Source organism: Magnolia sinica, chromosome 9 (assembly GCF_029962835.1).
Source record: "Magnolia sinica isolate HGM2019 chromosome 9, MsV1, whole genome shotgun sequence".
NCBI lineage: Eukaryota > Viridiplantae > Streptophyta > Magnoliopsida > Magnoliales > Magnoliaceae > Magnolia > Magnolia sinica.
In genome coordinates, this window is record NC_080581.1 from 68,843,338 (window position 1) to 68,861,169 (window position 17,832).

At 39.4% G+C, this 17,832-nt stretch overlaps 1 protein-coding gene across 1 annotated transcript; it reads left to right on the plus strand.

Moving 5' to 3' along the window:
- The first annotated feature begins 11,750 nt into the window (after positions 1-11,750).
- LOC131255077 (receptor-like protein 35) lies at positions 11,751-14,774 on the plus strand. The gene has a single exon (XM_058255775.1). It carries the CDS (start codon positions 11,751-11,753, stop codon positions 14,772-14,774), a length of 3,024 nt encoding a protein of 1,007 aa, XP_058111758.1.
- Positions 14,775-17,832: the final 3,058 nt, after the last annotated feature.

Consider the following 17,832-nt stretch of genomic DNA (forward strand, 5'->3'; position numbering starts at 1 on the left):
CTCGATTTCCTAAACCTAAACCTTAACCTATTCTCAATTCTCTAAACCTTAACCTATAACCTAACCTAAACCTAAATCTATAACCTAAACCTAAACCTAAAACCTAAGGGTATTCTCAAATCCTTAAACCTAAACCTACACCTAATCCTAATCTCAACTCCTTAACCTAAACTTAAACCTAAATTTGAAAACCCAAACCTAAACTCGATCTCGAACCCGAACCCGATTTCCTAAACCTAAACATTAACTTATTCTCAATTCCCTAAACCTATATCTTATAACCTATACCTATACCTAAACCTTAACCTAAACCTATAACCTATAACCTTGACCTAAACTTAAACCTAAACCTATAACTTATAACATAAACCTAAACCTAACACCTAAATGTATTCTCAAATCCCTAAACCTAAACCTACACCTAATCCTAATCTCAACTCCCTAACCTAAACCTAAACCTAAACCCGATTCCGAACCCGAACCCAATTTCCTAAACCTAAACCTTAACCTATTCTCAATTCCCTAAACCTATATCTTATAACCTAAACCTAAACCTATAACCTATAACCTATAACCTATAACCTTAACCTAAACCTAAACTTAAACCTGTAACCTATAACCTAAACCTAAACCTAAAACCTAAATGTATTCTCAAATCCCTAAACCTAAACCTACACCTAATTCTAATCTCAACTTCCTAACCTACACCTAATCCTAATCTCAACTCCCTAACCTAAACCTAAACCTAAACTTGAAAACCCAAACCTAAACCCGATCCCGAACCCGAACCCGATTTCCTAAACCTAAACCTTAACCTATTCTCAATTCCCTAAACCTATAGCTTATAACCTAAACCTATACCTAAACCTAAACCTATAACCTATAACCTAAACATAAACCTAAAACCTAAATGTATCCTCAAATCCCTAATCCTAAACCTACACCTAATCCTAACCTCAACTCCCTAACCTAAACCTAAACCTAAACTTGAAAACCCAAACCTTAAACTGATCCTGAACCTGAACCCGATTTCCTAAACCTAAACCTCAACCTATTCTCAATTCCCTAAACCTTAACCTATAACCTAACCTAAACCTAAATCGATAACCTAAACCTAAACCTATAACCTAAGTGTATTCTCAAATCCTTAAACCTAAACCTACACCTAATCCTAATCTCAACTCCTTAACCTAAACCTAAACCCGATCCCGAACCCGATCCCGATTTCCTAAACCTAAACATTAACCTATTCTCAATTCCCTAAACCTATATCTTATAACCTAAACCTAAACCTAAACCTAAACCTATAACCTATAACCTTAACCTAAACCTAAACTTAAACCTGTAACCTATAACCTAAACCTAAACCTAAAACCTAAATGTATTCTCAAATTTCTAAACCTAAACCTACACTTAATCCTAATCTCAACTCCCTAACCTAAACCTAAACCTAAACTTGAAAACCCAAACCTAAACCCGATCCCGAACCCGATTTTCTAAACCTAAACCTTAACATATTCTCAATTCCCTAAACCTATAGCTTATAACCTAAACCGAAACCTAAACCTATACCTAAACCTAAACCTAAACCTATAACCTATAACCTAAACATAAACCTAAAACCTAAATGTATTCTCAAATCCCTAAAGTTAAACCTACACCTAATCCTAATCTCAACTCCCTAACCTAAACCTAAACCTAAACTTGATAACCCAAACCTAAATCCGATCCTGAACCCGAACCCGATTTTCTAAACCTAAACCTTAACCTATTCTCAATTCCCTAAACCTATAGCTTATAACCTAAACCTAAACCTAAACCTGTAACCTAAACCTAACACCTAAATGTATTCTTAAATCTCTAAACCTAAACCTACACCTAATCCTAATCTCAACTCCCTAACCTAAACCTAAACCCGATCCCGAACCCGAACCCGATTTCCTAAACCTAAACCTTAACATATTCTCAATTCCCTAAACCTATTGCTTATAACCTAAACCGAAACCTAAACCTATACCTTAACCTAAACCTATACCTTAACCTATAACATATAACTTAAACATAAACCTAAAACTTAAATGTATTCTCAAATCCCTAAACCTAAACCTACACATAATCCTAATCTCAACTCCCTAACCTAAACCTAAACCTAAACTTGAAAACCCAAACCTAAACCCAAACCCGAACCCGAACCCGATTTCTTAAACGTAAACCTAAATGTATTCTCAAATCCCTAAACCTAAACCAACACCTAATCCTAATCTCAACTCCCTAACCTAAACCTAAACTTAAACTTGAAAACCCAAACCAAAACCCGATCCCGAACCCGAACCCGATTTCCTAATCCTAAACCTTAACCTATTCTCAATTCCCTAAACCTATAGCTTATAACCTAAACCTAAACCTATAACCTATAACCTTAACCTAAACCTAAACCTAAACCTGTAACCTATAACCTAAACCTAAACCTAAAACCTAAATGTATTCTCAAATCCCTAAACCTAAACCTACACCTAATCCTAATCTCAACTCCCTAACCTAAACCTAAACTTGAAAACCCAAACCTAAACCTGATCTCGAACCCGAACCCGATTTTCTAAACCTAAACCTTAACCTATTCTCAATTCCCTAAACCTATAGCTTATAACCTAAACCTAAACCTAAACCTAAACCTATAACATATAACCTAAACCTAAAACCTAATATATTCTCAAATCCCTAAACCTAAACCTACACCTAATCCTAATCTCAACTCCCTAACCTAAACCTAAACCTAAACTTGAAAATCCAAACCTAAACCCGATCCCGAACCCGAACCCGATTTCCTAAACCTAAACCTTAACCTATTCTCAATTCCCTAAACTTATAGCTTATAACCTAAACCTAAACTTAAACTTTAACCTAAACCAATAACGTATAACATAAACCTAAACCTAAACCTAAAACCTAAATGTATTCTCAAATCCCTAAACCTAAACCTACACCTAATCCTAATCTCAACTCCTTAACTTAAACCTAAACCTAAACTTGAAAACCCAAACCTAAACCCGATCCCGAACCCGTACCCAATTTCCTAAACCTAAACATTAACATATTCTCAATTCCCTAAACCTATAGCTTATGACCTAAACCTAAAGCTTAACCTAAACCTATAACCTATAACCTAAACCTAAACCTAAAACCTAAATGTATTCTCAAATCCCTAAACCTAAACCTACACCTAATCCTAATCTCAACTCCCTAACCTAAACCTAAACCTAAACTTGAAAATCCAAACCTAAAACCGATCCCGAACTCGAACCCGATTTCCTAAACCTAAACCTTAACCTATAACCTAACCTAAACCTAACCTATAACCTAAACCTATAACCTAAACATATACCTCAAACCTAAACCTAAACCTAAAATCGAAATGTATTCTCAAATCCCTAAACCTAAACCTACACCTAATCCTAATATCAACTCCCTAACCTAAACCTAAACCTAAACTTGAAAACCCAAACCTAAACCCGATCCCGAACCCGAACCCGGTTTCCTAAACCTAAACCTTAACCTATAACCTAACATAAACCTAAACCTATTACATGCACTTATAACCTAAACCTATAACCTAAACATAAGCCTAAAACCTAAACCTAAACCTAAAATCGAAATGTATTCTCAAATCCTTGAACCTAAACCTACACCTAATCCTAATCTCAACTCCCTAACCTAAACTTAAACCTAAACTTGATAACCCAAACCTAAACCTGATCTCGAACTCGGACCCGATTTCCTAAACCTTAACCTTAACCTATTCTCAATTCTCTAAAGCTATAACCTATATACTATAACCTATAACTAAAACCTAAACCTTAACTTAAACCTAAAACCTAAGCCTAAACCTTAACCTAAACCTAAACCAAAACCTATAATCTAAACCTTAACCTATAACCTATAACCTATAACCTAAACTTATAACCTAAAACCTAATCCTAAACCTAAACCTAAAACCTAAAACCTAAACATAAACCTATTTTAATGATCAGTTTTATTTTTAGAAAGTGCCCACTTTTTTGGAAGAAGTTTATGCAATTCTTCATGATTCTGAATTATAATGTTTTGTTGGTTTAATTTTTTTGTCAGGTAAAAGACAAAAAGAAAATTGTTACTGATTTTTTTTTTCTTTTTTTATTTATGATGTTAAACCTATATGTATTTTTGTGTGGATGAATGTAATGTGGATAAGATTGCTTGTGTTTGGATGGATGTAGTTTATGTTTGGATGAATGTAGTTTATGTTAGATTTACGTAGTTTGGGTTGTTTAGCTGGATGTGAATGTGAATATGATGAAATATATTATATAACAGGTATATATCAAGAAGAATACGATGAAATATATTGTAACAGGTATAGTGACCCTCTTATAAAGGACAGTCCATGATAGTTCTTTTTAAGGACGGTCCATGGCCGTCCTTTGAAGGCCCATAAGAGACGGTCCATGACAGTCCTTTTTAAGGACGGTCCATGACCATCCTTTTAAAGGACGGTCTATAGCCGTCCTTTGAAGGCTTATCAGAGACGGTCTACGACAGTCTTTTTTAAGGACGGTCCATGACCGTCCTTCTAAGGACGGTTAATGGCCGTCCTTTAAAGGCTTATAAGAGACGGTCCGAGATTGTCCTTTTTAAGGACGGTTCACGACCGTCCTAAATAGGACGGTCCATGACCGTCTTTTTTTCGTCAATAAAAATGACGGTTTTCGACCGTCCTTTAAGTAATACGATACGTCAAAATTTGACGGCCCTTGCGACGGTTCATGACCGTCCTTTTTGGTCATTTGAGACAGTTTTGGACGGTCCTTTTTTTGCAGTTTTGGCGTAGTGTAACCTTCCCTTAGGCCCTTGGTTAGGCCGATTGTCGATTTCGATTGTCGAGGCCAATTCCGATTGTCTAGGCTGATTTCGATTATCGAGGCCAATTTCGATTGTCCAGGCCAATTGTATAAACCGATTATCGATACCAATTATGAGTATGTGACAGCATAGCATCATGATACCTACACCTTGGGGTCCACCTAGGCGATGTATCTGCGGCATCGTCTAGCATGGGATTGTGGGCCTATCCACGTGGGACACAGGTGATGTGTGTGCCTTATATCCTGAGCGTCCATGGGACATGGACCCCACACAATGTATGTTTTATCCACACCGTCCGTGGGATGTGTGATCCACCTTAATGTGTGATTTCATCCACGCCGTCCAGGGACAGGGGACCATCGTGATGTATGTTTTATCCTTGCTGTCCATCAGTTTTTAGGGCCCACTTGCTGCTATGTGTAAGGCCCACCTGTGATGTATATTTGAGGCCCGATGTGATGTATTTATGGCCCATGTAACGAGGCTCATTGTGATGTATGTGTGGCTCATGAGTGAGGTCCGATGTGATGTATTTATGGCCCATGTGCCAAGGCCTATAGTGATATGTATTAGGCCCATGTCATGTGGCCCATTGTAATGTGCATTAGGCTCATGTCATGCGGCCCATTGTGATGTGTATTAGGCCCATGTCATGCAACCCATTGTGATGTGTATTAGGCCCATGTCATATGGCCCATTGTGATGTGTATTAGGCCCATGTCATATGACACATTGTGATATGTATTAGGCTCATGTGATACGGCCCATTGTAATGTGTATTAGGCCCATGTCATGCGCCCATTGTGATGTGTATTAGGCCCATGTCATGTGGCCGTGATGTGTATTAGACCCATGTCATATGGCACATTGTGATGTGTATTAAGCCCAAGTATGTGGCCCGTTGTGATATATTTTTGGCCCATTTGATAAGGCCCATTGTGATGTATTTGTGGCCCATATGGCGAGACTCGATATGGTGTATATGTGACCCTTGAGTGAGGCCCAATGCGATGAATGTGCGGATCGATGTAATGTGTGATTTCACTATAATGTATATAATGATATTTATGTGGGTCACTGCTTGGGAGCGATGTTAGTTAAATGTCTACATTGATGGACAATGATGGTTAGATGTCCACATTATGGCCTTCCCTTAGGCCCATTGTGAAGCTCATTCTTGTTATGAGTAGGCTGTCTAGGCCTATCCTTGATGTGAGGAAAGTACACCATCATCATATAGCATGCTTAGTATAACTTCACAAGCCATGCCCATGCGCATCACACCATTATCATATAGCATGCTTAGTATAGCTTCACGACCCATGCCCATGTGCATCATATGTATGCCTGATATGAGGAATGATTGATCATAGCATATGTCATTGGGCAGATTATTATGAGACTCCCTGATAGGAGTTGTCCACATGAGTACGTGGTATGCGCAGGTTTGATCATGACTAGATAGTATGACTCATGCATCTCGTATTTTGTGATATGACTACCGTATGCCCTAGCGACATCAGGGTTGTAGCCTCCACAGGCATATCGTGGATGGCCAGATGGGACACCGAAAATCTGTTCTACACGGGGTGTTGTATCTCTGGGTAAAATTTTTCAAACCCTCTTGGTTCTAGAGATTACTCCAACGCCTAAACTGAGTAGATGCATGAGCGCACGAGGACCGTATACCATTAGGCCATGTCTCTCATTGTATCATGGTCGGTTGGAAGGGGGTGTGGCCTTACCTACCCAAGAGGAGGGGGCAAAGCTAGGCTGAGTTTGACCAACTCGAGGAATGAGTTCGCTATCGACGAGCCAGGCATGATATTGGTAGGTAGATAGTGAGGTCTCTTTCACTCACCTTGTTGTATACGATGAGGTGGCAATCTAGTTCAGAGTGTACTAGACCCTGGTGATTTTCCAGAGGGAAACTGTATTGATATGTGGACTTATTGAATAGGAGTTGCATACTCATTCATTTATTTCATTCACTATCCACTCAGGTTGGTGGTACGCAACTAATTGCTGTATACCTTCGCATGGCCAGGATTTCCGGACGCACGACTAACCTGAGATCAGGAGTCTACCACATTGAGTCTGACTATTCAAATTTAGGTATGGGACTGGTTTGGATAAAAGTCCTTTGTGATAGACCCTGTAGCTTGCAATACTACGTACTATCATCTCGACTTCACACTCCAGCTTGATCATTTCATTTACACCCATAGTGCATTGCATCCTCGGCATTCGCTATTGGCTTATTATGTTTTTGCATCGCACAACCTTGATATGGCCATTAACATTCATGTCTTGCATCGCATAGCCTTGGTACGACTGATGACACTTATGGACTTACCAGTATATTTCCTCTAACTCTGATATCATATGATTCATGATTTTGTCAGTATTTTCGCTTACTCTGATATCGTATAATTCATGATCTTATCAGTATTTTCGCTTATTTTCGACATTGTATGATTAAGGAAATGTATTGAATACTTGGCACTTATCTTGTGCATACACCTACACCACCCTCTACGCTTTCTATAAGCTTATGAACGATAGATGCGTGCAGGTGGCGTTAGGTTGCAACAGAGTTGAGCACGGAGCATGCAACAGTCTTTTGGAGCTTTGATTTTGTCATATGTATTTTCCTTTCAGCACTGTATTCAAATGTTTATATTAGTGGATATGTGATGATGATGTTGCCTTTGTGATTTGGGTAAACTTGTGGTTATGCTTATTACGAGTTAAATGTACATTGAAAAATCCTCCTTGTAGGATCCCAGGATTAGAATCTGGCGTATGGATGCTGGGAGCCGAGAGTGAGGTACTACGGAGGCTGTTGGCACCAGATTCGGCAATCAAAAATTTTGTGAGTCCGGTTTGCGAGTTTAGGGTGCGACATCGAAGTCCCTTCGATGGCTTATGTTATGATGGCATTGAAGTCTCCTCGATGACATCTATTGAGATCCTAAAATATCTAGTAAGGTTTGGGAATTTTCCCCTGACTCTCTCAATGGCATGTTCGATGGCATCAAACAACGATTTTCAATGCAATCAAAATGGGTGCAGAATTGTTCAGCAAGCAAATATGATTTTTGGCTGAAAATCTCGATGGCATCGAGGATCCCTTCGATGACATCAAAGACCCTACGATGACATCAACATGACCGAAATTTGCTTGTTATTTGACCGTTTGATCTCAAACTATTTATAAAGGGGATTCCGTCCTTAGGCTTTTTGGAGCAACCAGAGGTAAGGTGATTCCATAAGTAAATCCCTCACCATATGCTTCTATTCCTATGAGTTTTAAGCAATCCCCCTTGAGATTTCAACTCTAATGAGGATTCCAACCTCACCATTAGAGATGTGCGTCAACTCCTCAATTTCCTAGAGTTTGGATTTGAGCAATCTTAGAATACCATTGTCCAGATCTTCTAGGAGCCCATCTAGTTGAATCCCCTAGGAAACTAACTATCCATTAGTTGTAGGAGATTTAACCCACACCTTCACCTTAGGCATCTCATTGGAGCATCAAAAGCAAGGTGATGATCGTGGAGCTGAAGCCGTGGCGAAGCAGCAATAACATGATTAGGGAGCATCGAGAAGATAATTGAAGCACAGGAAAGCAGAGATCAAGCGACCCAAGAGGAGCAGTGAAATGGATTCAATCCGACAAGTAAGGGTCATGTCTAAGAGTCTAAGTTTGTGATCCTTCCTTATGTAGGTTGGAGCTCAAGAGTTTGTGTTCAAACTCGATCATCTAGGTTCTTCCGTAGGGCATAAATCCATGGTTCTTGCATAAGACCAAGGTTGTTGGGTAGCCTAAGGAAAAACTAGCAAGAAGTCATCGTGTAGGTCTCCATTGGGAGAATACGCTTCGGGTTCTTGTGTAGGACCTTGACTCTAGGGTGGAGTTTAAATTTTAGGTTCTTGTGTAGGACATTAACTCTTTTGTAGGGCTTAAATGAGTTGGGTGCTTTGGTAAGATGTATAGGGGATAAACTTTAGAGTCTTTGTATATGGTTGTAAAAGTTTGAGGTGAACCTGATTTAAAATATCTAATAGTGAAATTCGGTACACTCATAGGTTGACTGCGTATTCCGGGAGTAGAGTAGGCACGTAGTCGAACTACTATATATGATCGTGTTTGGGATTATCATTTATACAATTGTTTAATTATGCTTATGGTTTTGAATGTTTACATTATGCTAGCATGATTAGATAAATGCTTAGTGATTGATAGGTAGTACATCTCACACACTCATATACACTATCCTATATAGGCTAATTGCTTAATTTGCATATCTAATGTAGCCCATGTGATTGGACCCTCTACTGGCTTGGAAGCCTTAAAGTTATATTACCTTACTTAATTTAATCGCAAATTAGTTTAAGTTAGACAATTAATATTTTTAATAGGTATAATTTTTAATCGGTCCTAATTACCCCTCTATAGGACTTACCTTACATTCTATAGCTCCACCATATTCTGCACTTAGACGCATTGCAGCCCACCTGATGCAATTTTAATACCTTTATTCATGTTTAGCCAACAGAACAAACGCTTCACATCTTGATATATCTTGGAATACCTCCTAGATGAATGATAAATTTGGTCATGTGTGCTTGCTTCAAATTTTCTTCCTTCAATTCTAGGATATTTGGTATACAAAAATGGTTGCGATATTGAATCCCTTTGTCTTCCCATACTTCCCATTCTGATGCATCCTTACTTTAGTGCTTAGTCACAATTTTCAATAAGTATTCATCACGTTCTTGGGCTTCTATAATTCATTCATTTAACGTTTGTTTCAAGATTAACATAGGCGAACACATCACTCTTGATACCATAGCTCAACATCGAACTCCTTCACATAATCTAGCATTCTCTATCCTTGGACCATTAATCCTGCTGCAAATTGTTGCTTATGCTACTTCCTGCTAAGAGCATCTGATACAATTTGCCTAGGTGATATGACAATTCGAAGTCATAATCCTTTCGGAATTCAACCTATCTTTACTGTCTCATATTCAAATCCTTATAAGAGAATAGATACCTAAGACTCTTATGATTCGTAAAGGGGTCAAAAAATAAGAAATTATAAGTTTAGGTTAAGTTTAGGGTCTAGAGATGTGCTATATTAGTAACTTAGATTAAAAATTCTACTCTAAAACCATGTATGGACTAGTTATTATCTATATACATTAAGAAAACTATGCATGTGCCACTGAGCCATCGGAAAGTTGACATCTTCACCTAAGCTCCAGGATGTTGCTATGATTGGGTAGTTGTAGACATTGATGTCCCCCGTAAACATTGCTGAATGTTTTAAGAAGTATTTCTACTAATATTACTGTTTGAGGTACTATAAAATCCAAACCGATATATCCTATAGCCTCAGAAGATAGAAACAACATACATATCTTGAAAATAAAGAAGACAAATTACCTAGTATTTTTTTTTTATGTGAATTAAGAAAGTCATTAGATATTCTTCCACTATTCCAACTTGGGCTGCATTATTGACACTTCCTGGTACGTTCCAACAGTTGACAAAATGAATAAATCTAAATTAAAAAAATTAAAAAAATATAATATCATGCGAAAGTTCCACTATCTTGTTCTCTTGCCAAGTTGACAAGGGGCAGTCAGTTAAAAGAATTTCATGCTCCCAAAAATATCCAGGCCAGCCTGTATGCATGCATTACAAACACAAACAGTACAACATCTTTTGGGGTAGTCGAAGGGTACCTATGAGAACCTGTGTCCACTCTTGAATATCCTATATTTCTCAAATGAAAAAATGAAATCCTTTTTTATACGCTGGCTAAGGGTGATGGACGATGCACAGGCACCTAGAAATATATATTGCAAACATGGCTTAGAGCTATTTAAATTGAAGTGTCCCCAGTTTACATGTATCATGAACCGTAAACCACACTTAACGGATCACCTGATCACCATCAGATTGGTGGACATATATTAGATGATTAAAATGAAAAATATCCAATGGTCTTATTTCAACAAACAACTTTCCATGAATCATAAGTTTGAATCTTTCAAACAGTCCGATTTTGGGAATGTGGCTTAGTAACAGTGTATCCCACAATTTGGTTGGTTTGTATATCATTACTCATATCCCTCGTGTACAATTTCTAAGCGTACGTGTATCAAGCGTAGTATGCAGCCAGAGTATCAAATAGCTTCCTGTTCAAGATACGATTTTCAAACGAATCCCACTTTGGTCTCTGTTGGCATTCTCACCCAACACTTTCCATACAAGTGGGTCCCACGATCAATGGAGTTGACCGCAAGGAAATTTCTACACCGGTACCTGCTCCCACTAACGAATTTAGATGAAAACTTTGATACTCTGGCAGGGTGCACTGTTCAATAAGCAGGCACTAGAAATTGCACAATCGACGAAACGTTAGCTTAAATTCAACCGTCAAATTACACTTATTGAATTGGACATTTTTAACGAACGGTTTAGATGAAAAATAGAATAGTCCGAATCGACAAAACAAATGCCCACTGATCAGTAGTACGAATGGCGTTCAATCCATCTCAGTTTCGGGTGCTGATATACGTAGCCTGGTTCTGTAATTTGCACGGCTTAGATTCTATGTATGTATGCCACATGCCCAATTTCTCAGTGCCTTTGTATCAACCGTCACAGTCTGCCAGAGTATCAAATAACTCCCAACGTTTAAAAATTAGAAAACCACCTGTCAAATTCAAACAACAAAACAAGAAATCAAAGAACAGAGCAACCACCGACGGCTGTTATCTTCTCAATTATCAAACAAACACAAAATCTCATAGATCAGACCATTTCAAAAGCCATGAACATCAATCTCTCAGCTCTTCTCCTTCTCCTTCTCCTCTGTCAATTCCCACTCCTATTACAAAGCTGCTACCTAGATGAAAGAGCTGCTCTCCTCAGCTTCAAATCCACTCTCACAGACCCGTCTGGTCGCTTGTCTTCGTGGCGAGGCCAAAACTGCTGCAATTGGCATGGAATCGGCTGTTCCTCCTCCTCCCATGTTGTCTCGATCGACCTGCGGAACCCCACACCAGGCAATCTCGCGCGGGCAGTTGATTCAAGGGTCATCCTCGTCTCTGACCCCAAATACAAACCAATCAATGGTACAATCTCTCCTTCCCTCTTCACTCTTCGCCATCTCCAATACCTTGATCTTAGCTTCAACAATTTCCAATTCTCGAAAATACCCCATCAATTCACAAATCTGAAGAACCTTGTATACCTCAACCTCTCGAATTCGATGTTCTCAGACTCCATCAAAACTCAATTTTCCAATCTCTCTTCCTTAAAATCCCTCGACCTTTCGTGTTCTTCTTTGATCTTTGACCTCTCATATTTTTCCTATAACTTGTCTTCTCAAAAGAGTTCCATGAATTCCAAGTTTTCTTACATATCCAATGGCAATATTTCTTGTGGGAATTTGAATTGGCTCCAAGGAATGGTCAATCTCAAGGAGCTTGTATTGAATGGTGTTGATCTATCAGCAGCAACTTCTGCGACGAATTGGGCGGAACCCATTTCACATATTTACAATCTTCAACAGCTTCACCTATCAGATTGTGGAATTTCTGGTCCAATTCCGGTATATCAATTAATCAACCTCACACATCTATCTTCTCTGCATATGGGTTTTAATTTTCTTGTCTCTCCCATCCCAATTCAACTAGCTAATCTCACATCACTTTCCTCACTTGATCTCACTAACTCCCATCTCCATGGTCCCATCACATACTTCCCACAATTACAAGAACTCTATGTCGATGACAACCCCGATGTCTCAGTCAATCTCAGTTCTATTTTTTCTCTCCCAAGGCAACAATTACGAACACTTTCAATTCGATACACCAATGTCATCGGGTTGATCCCACCTTCAATTTCAAATGCCTCTTTGTTGGTCTCTCTCGCCATATCAGGCTGTTCCATTGAAGGGACCATTCCAACTTCCATAACAAATCTTTCTAATTTACACTATCTAGACATTTCTTTCAATAGTCTAACGGGTTACCTTCCATCTTCGTTGTCTAGCCTTAAAAACTTGGAAGTCCTACTCACATCTGAAAACTTGTTAACAGGACCGATCCCGGATTCCATATGTGAAATTGCAGCCCTTCAAAATCTTCATTTGGGAAGGAATGGTTTCAATGGAAGGCTACCCAATTGCATCCATCAGCTTACAGAACTCAAATCCTTTCACATTGGAAACAATTTCATTGAAGGCACTGTCTCTTCATTGTTCTCATTGTTCAGAAATTCCTCCCCCTTTACGATTGACCTCAGCTCGAATGTGGTAACTGTAGAAACAGATCAAAGCCTATTTCAATCCAGCTTCCTGCTGGAGTATCTAGGCTTGCGTTCATGCAATCTGAGAGGGAAAATTCCAGCTTTCATTTCTAATCTATCACAACTAGCATTCCTAGATCTAGCTAACAATAGCCTAACTGGAACAATCCCTTCTTGGTTATCCCAACTCCCCAAACTCTCTTTCTTAGATCTCTCATACAACAACCTCCAAGGCGTTGTCCCTCCCTCCCTTCAACTACATTTCAATCTCCTACCCACAATGTTAAACTTAGCAGGCAACAACCTTCAAGGCCCAATTCCTCTACTGCCCAAGAACGTCGAGGTTCTCGATCTGTCTCGTAACAATTTCAGCGTTGAAATCCCAACCCAAATTGGGGAAAGACTATCAGATGCTAGATATATTTCGTTTTCCAGAAATAAACTCTCTGGTTCAATTCCAAGCTCCCTTTGCCGATCGAACAATGTTCTTTTAAAGCACCTTGATCTTTCCAATAACAGCTTATCAGGGAATGTCCCTTTCAGTTTGGGAAACTGTAAATCTCTCATTTCTCTAAACCTTGCTTCAAACAACCTCTCTGGAAGCCTCCCAATTGAACTTGCGTTTGCAGAAAATCTCAGTTCTTTACAAGTAAATGACAACCATTTTAATGGCCCATTTCCAAATTTCATCCAACACCTCAAAAACTTGGAGATTTTGAACTTGGGAAATAACCAATTTGAAGGAAAGATCCCCTCCTTTATCAGTGAGCTCCAGAATCTTAGAATCCTCGTGCTAAAATCAAATTCTTTCTATGATCTGGTCCCAACAGCGTTAACCCATTTGCAAGAGCTCCAATTCATGGATTTTTCAAACAACCAACTCACAGGTGCGATCCCGAAAAACTTAGGTGGGCTCAAAACATTAACTCACCAACCCAAAGATGGATTCTTGCTTGGTTACATGATTGTGCTTGTGTATGCGGGCATTGAATTGCAGATGATGAGCAAGGGGATGGAGCATGAGCTTGACTCAGTCTTTTCATACCACACTGGAATCGATCTCTCAAGTAATTATTTGGAGGGGAAGATCCCGAGCGAGATTGGTCTTCTACAGGGGCTCTACATGCTCAATCTATCACACAACAGGTTTTCTGGTGAAATCCCCATGAGTTTCGGCAACATGAGAGAGTTGGAGTCATTGGATCTCAGTTTCAACCATTTGGTTGGAGCGATCCCAGGGACACTGACTTCATTGGACTTTCTTGGGTATTTGAATCTTTCTTATAACAATTTAAGTGGAGAGGTTCCAGTAGGATTGCACTTTGATACATTGAGTGGAGATGGGTATACTTACATTGGAAATGCTTTGTTGTGTGGGCCTTCTGTTCAAAGAAGTTGTGAGATTGGAACCAGTGGTGGTGATTTTGAAGAGGAGGAAGAAGGTGAGGATGGGAGAAACAAGTGGTTGTTTTATGGGATTGTAGCCTTGGGTTATGTACTTGGATTTTGGGTGTCTTTTGGGTTCTTGGCCATGAGGAGATAGAAATGGTATGAGAGGAATGCTTTGTTGTTGTCGTTGTTGTTGTTGTTGTTATTGTTGTTGTTCTTCTTTTTTCTGTTTGGAATTAAAAAAATAAGTATGTGAAGTGGTTTTATTGGATTGTAGGCATGGGTTCTAGACATGGATTTTGGGTGTCTTTTGTGTTATTGGCCATGCGGAAATAGAAATGGAATCAGAGGAAAGCCTTTTTTTTTTCTTTTTTTCTTTTTTTCTTTTTCAATCTCCGTTGGGGATTTAAGGAAATAAGAATGCAAATTTGTGATGTAGAGTGGGTCATGGACACTTTCATAACCAAGATGGATAAGAAAAGGCCCGATCAAAGACAAAAGTGATCCGGACTGTCAGAACTTAAAACGGACGTATCTCGCAAACCAGAATGAGCTATTGTACGTACCATATATGATTTTGGGGTAGGACGTATCTGCCATAATGAGCTATCGAACGTACCGTATATGATTTTGGAGTAGGACGAGCTACTTTAGCCACTCAACCCCGCTATGCCGGGTTTCCCATGCTGAATTTGCGAAATACCATCAGATCGACAGTCAAATTCCTGTTTTAATTTGGTTTTTACTATTTACAATAAGTGTTGGTTTGAGTACAACTCTTCATCCGTTGGGCTTTAGGAGTTGCGCACAACATGAAAAGTGCTTAGAATAATTACGAGAACATCATGGTTCTGCTAAATAGGACACATACTATTTTTGGCCGAAAACCATGCGCACTAGTGGAAATCATGACAGTCTATAAATAGTAAGTTTACTATTTATAGTAATTCGTGCTTTCTAAGAGTTTTAGTTGAAGTTTGATTCCAAAACTTCTTCCCTGGCTTAGTATCCAAGGGGTGTAAACTCGTTTATTCATATATCAATTAAATTATAAATTTTATAGAATTTTTTTATATTTTGCGAATTTTTTTCCTAGTGGATTCAAGAAGTCTATGTGAGGAGTCCAGGGAAATTCTATGTATTCGGGAAAAAAGGCAGTGCTTGACCCCATGTCCTTCCCTACGTCAATTCGACAAATATGTGAACTCGCCATATTCATGGATTTGCATTGGATTTGAATTTGTCAAATTCTGAAAGTCAATGTTTAGGAATAAAACTATAAAACTTAGATTTTGCGAGCATTTGATGTTGAAGTATTTGTTGAAAGGAAACACTTAGCAAGAAGGTGTAACGTGCAACTAGTTGTAGATGAAAAATGTACAGCTATCTAGCTGTGTGTGGGGTTCACCTTAGTCTAGGTATGAAATCTAATCCATCCAACAGATTTGCTCCATGAAAATAGGATCACCCAAAAATTATACCCATCCAATTATCACATGGGCCATACGATAGAAAACGATGAACAAGAAACCTTGAAATACACAGTAACCCAGTATTAGCTTGGGTTTTTAGGCAATCCATTTTCATTGAGAGTAGAGCTGTACACGAACCGAGTTAGTTTGGTTAGCTCCCTCAACTCGACTTGAAAAAGCTTGATTGGACTTGGTTCGAAATTGAGTTCGAGCCAAGTCGAGCTGGTTTTTTGAGCTCGAAAAAATTTCAAGCCCCAACTCAAATCGATCCGGATTGGTGACTCGGTTATTTTGATATTGATGTTGCTCAACAATTGTTTGATGAAATGACTCAGCGAAGTGTCAGGTGGTGGTGATAAAGGTATGGATATGAAACAAATACCCTTATATCTTGATTTTTATGTTGCTTATGAGTCTTTGATGAAATACCTGTAGACCGATGCGGTTGCTTTACATTCCATGAGAAAATGAAGGTGCACTCTATATGTTTGAGAAAATGCCACAGAGGCTCGATCTTGGCTCGAACTCAACTCGAACTAGCCCGTGTTGCTGACTGAACCGAGCCGAGCTGGCCAGTCAGGCTTGAGGACCGAGCCGAGACGGGTTCAAGCTGGAGTCAACTAGTGGCCAAGCCTAGGCAAGTTGTGCCAAGGTCGACTCGGTTTGACTCGTGTACACCACTAATTGTGAGGCAACCATGCTATTCCGGTATCCATACACTAGGTGGGCCACCATATCAAGAGGCCAGGAGGGAGGGAGATTGGATTGTGGTAGCGTATCTCATCACCACGCGTATATTCAACGTGTGAAGTCATGTTGAATTGCATGTAACTTCCAATCATAGTTTAAAAGCTCCGAGATATCGGACTCGTATCAACAGTGGGAAGAGCCAAATCAGAAAGATGGTTGCCTTCTCGCTCATGTGCGAATGATTGCATTTTTAGCAATGTGGTTGCGACCCTGACCGTGGGATCTACCTCGATGTATGCGTTGTATATCCATGCCGTCCATCTGTTTTGCCAGATTATTTGAGTGCACAGTCCCAAAGATGAAGTTGATACAGATCTCAGGTGGACCACATCACAGGAAATAGGGGTCATTGAATGCCCACCATTAAAAACTTTCTACGGTCCACTGTAATGTATATTTTCCATCAAACACCTGTGGGAAAGATCACACAGGAGTGGATGAAAGGAAAACACAGGTAGCAGCTTGATCCAAACTTTTGTTGCCCCCATGAAGCTTTTAATTGTGAAAATTCAATCCTTATGGCGTGGTCCACCTTAGATTTGTATCTAATTCGTTTTTTGAATAATATGTTCAAATAAGCTGACAAAATTGATGGACGGTGTGGATATACAATGCATATATCAAGGTGGGCCCCAGGGTCTGGGTGGCACCCACCTGGCTGGATCAAGGGTCCAGCTAATCCGCATCCTTTCATTGACGTATCTACTTCGATGGCCCATTAGGTCAAATCCAACTTTTTTTTTTCCACTTCTGGGCAGCAATGACAGCCATCGAACGGTCCAAATCATCCGTACTAGCTCACATGATGAGATCAATGGTCTAATTTTAGTGGTAGGTGATCTTAGGGCCCGTTTGGCCGAGCGGATTGGAAGTTAAATCCTGGGATTGGTCGGGCGTGCCAAACAGACTGGATTGGAAGTTAAATCCCGGGATTGGTCGGGCGTGCCAAACAGACTGGGTGATCAGATCCCGGTATATAGCAATCCCATG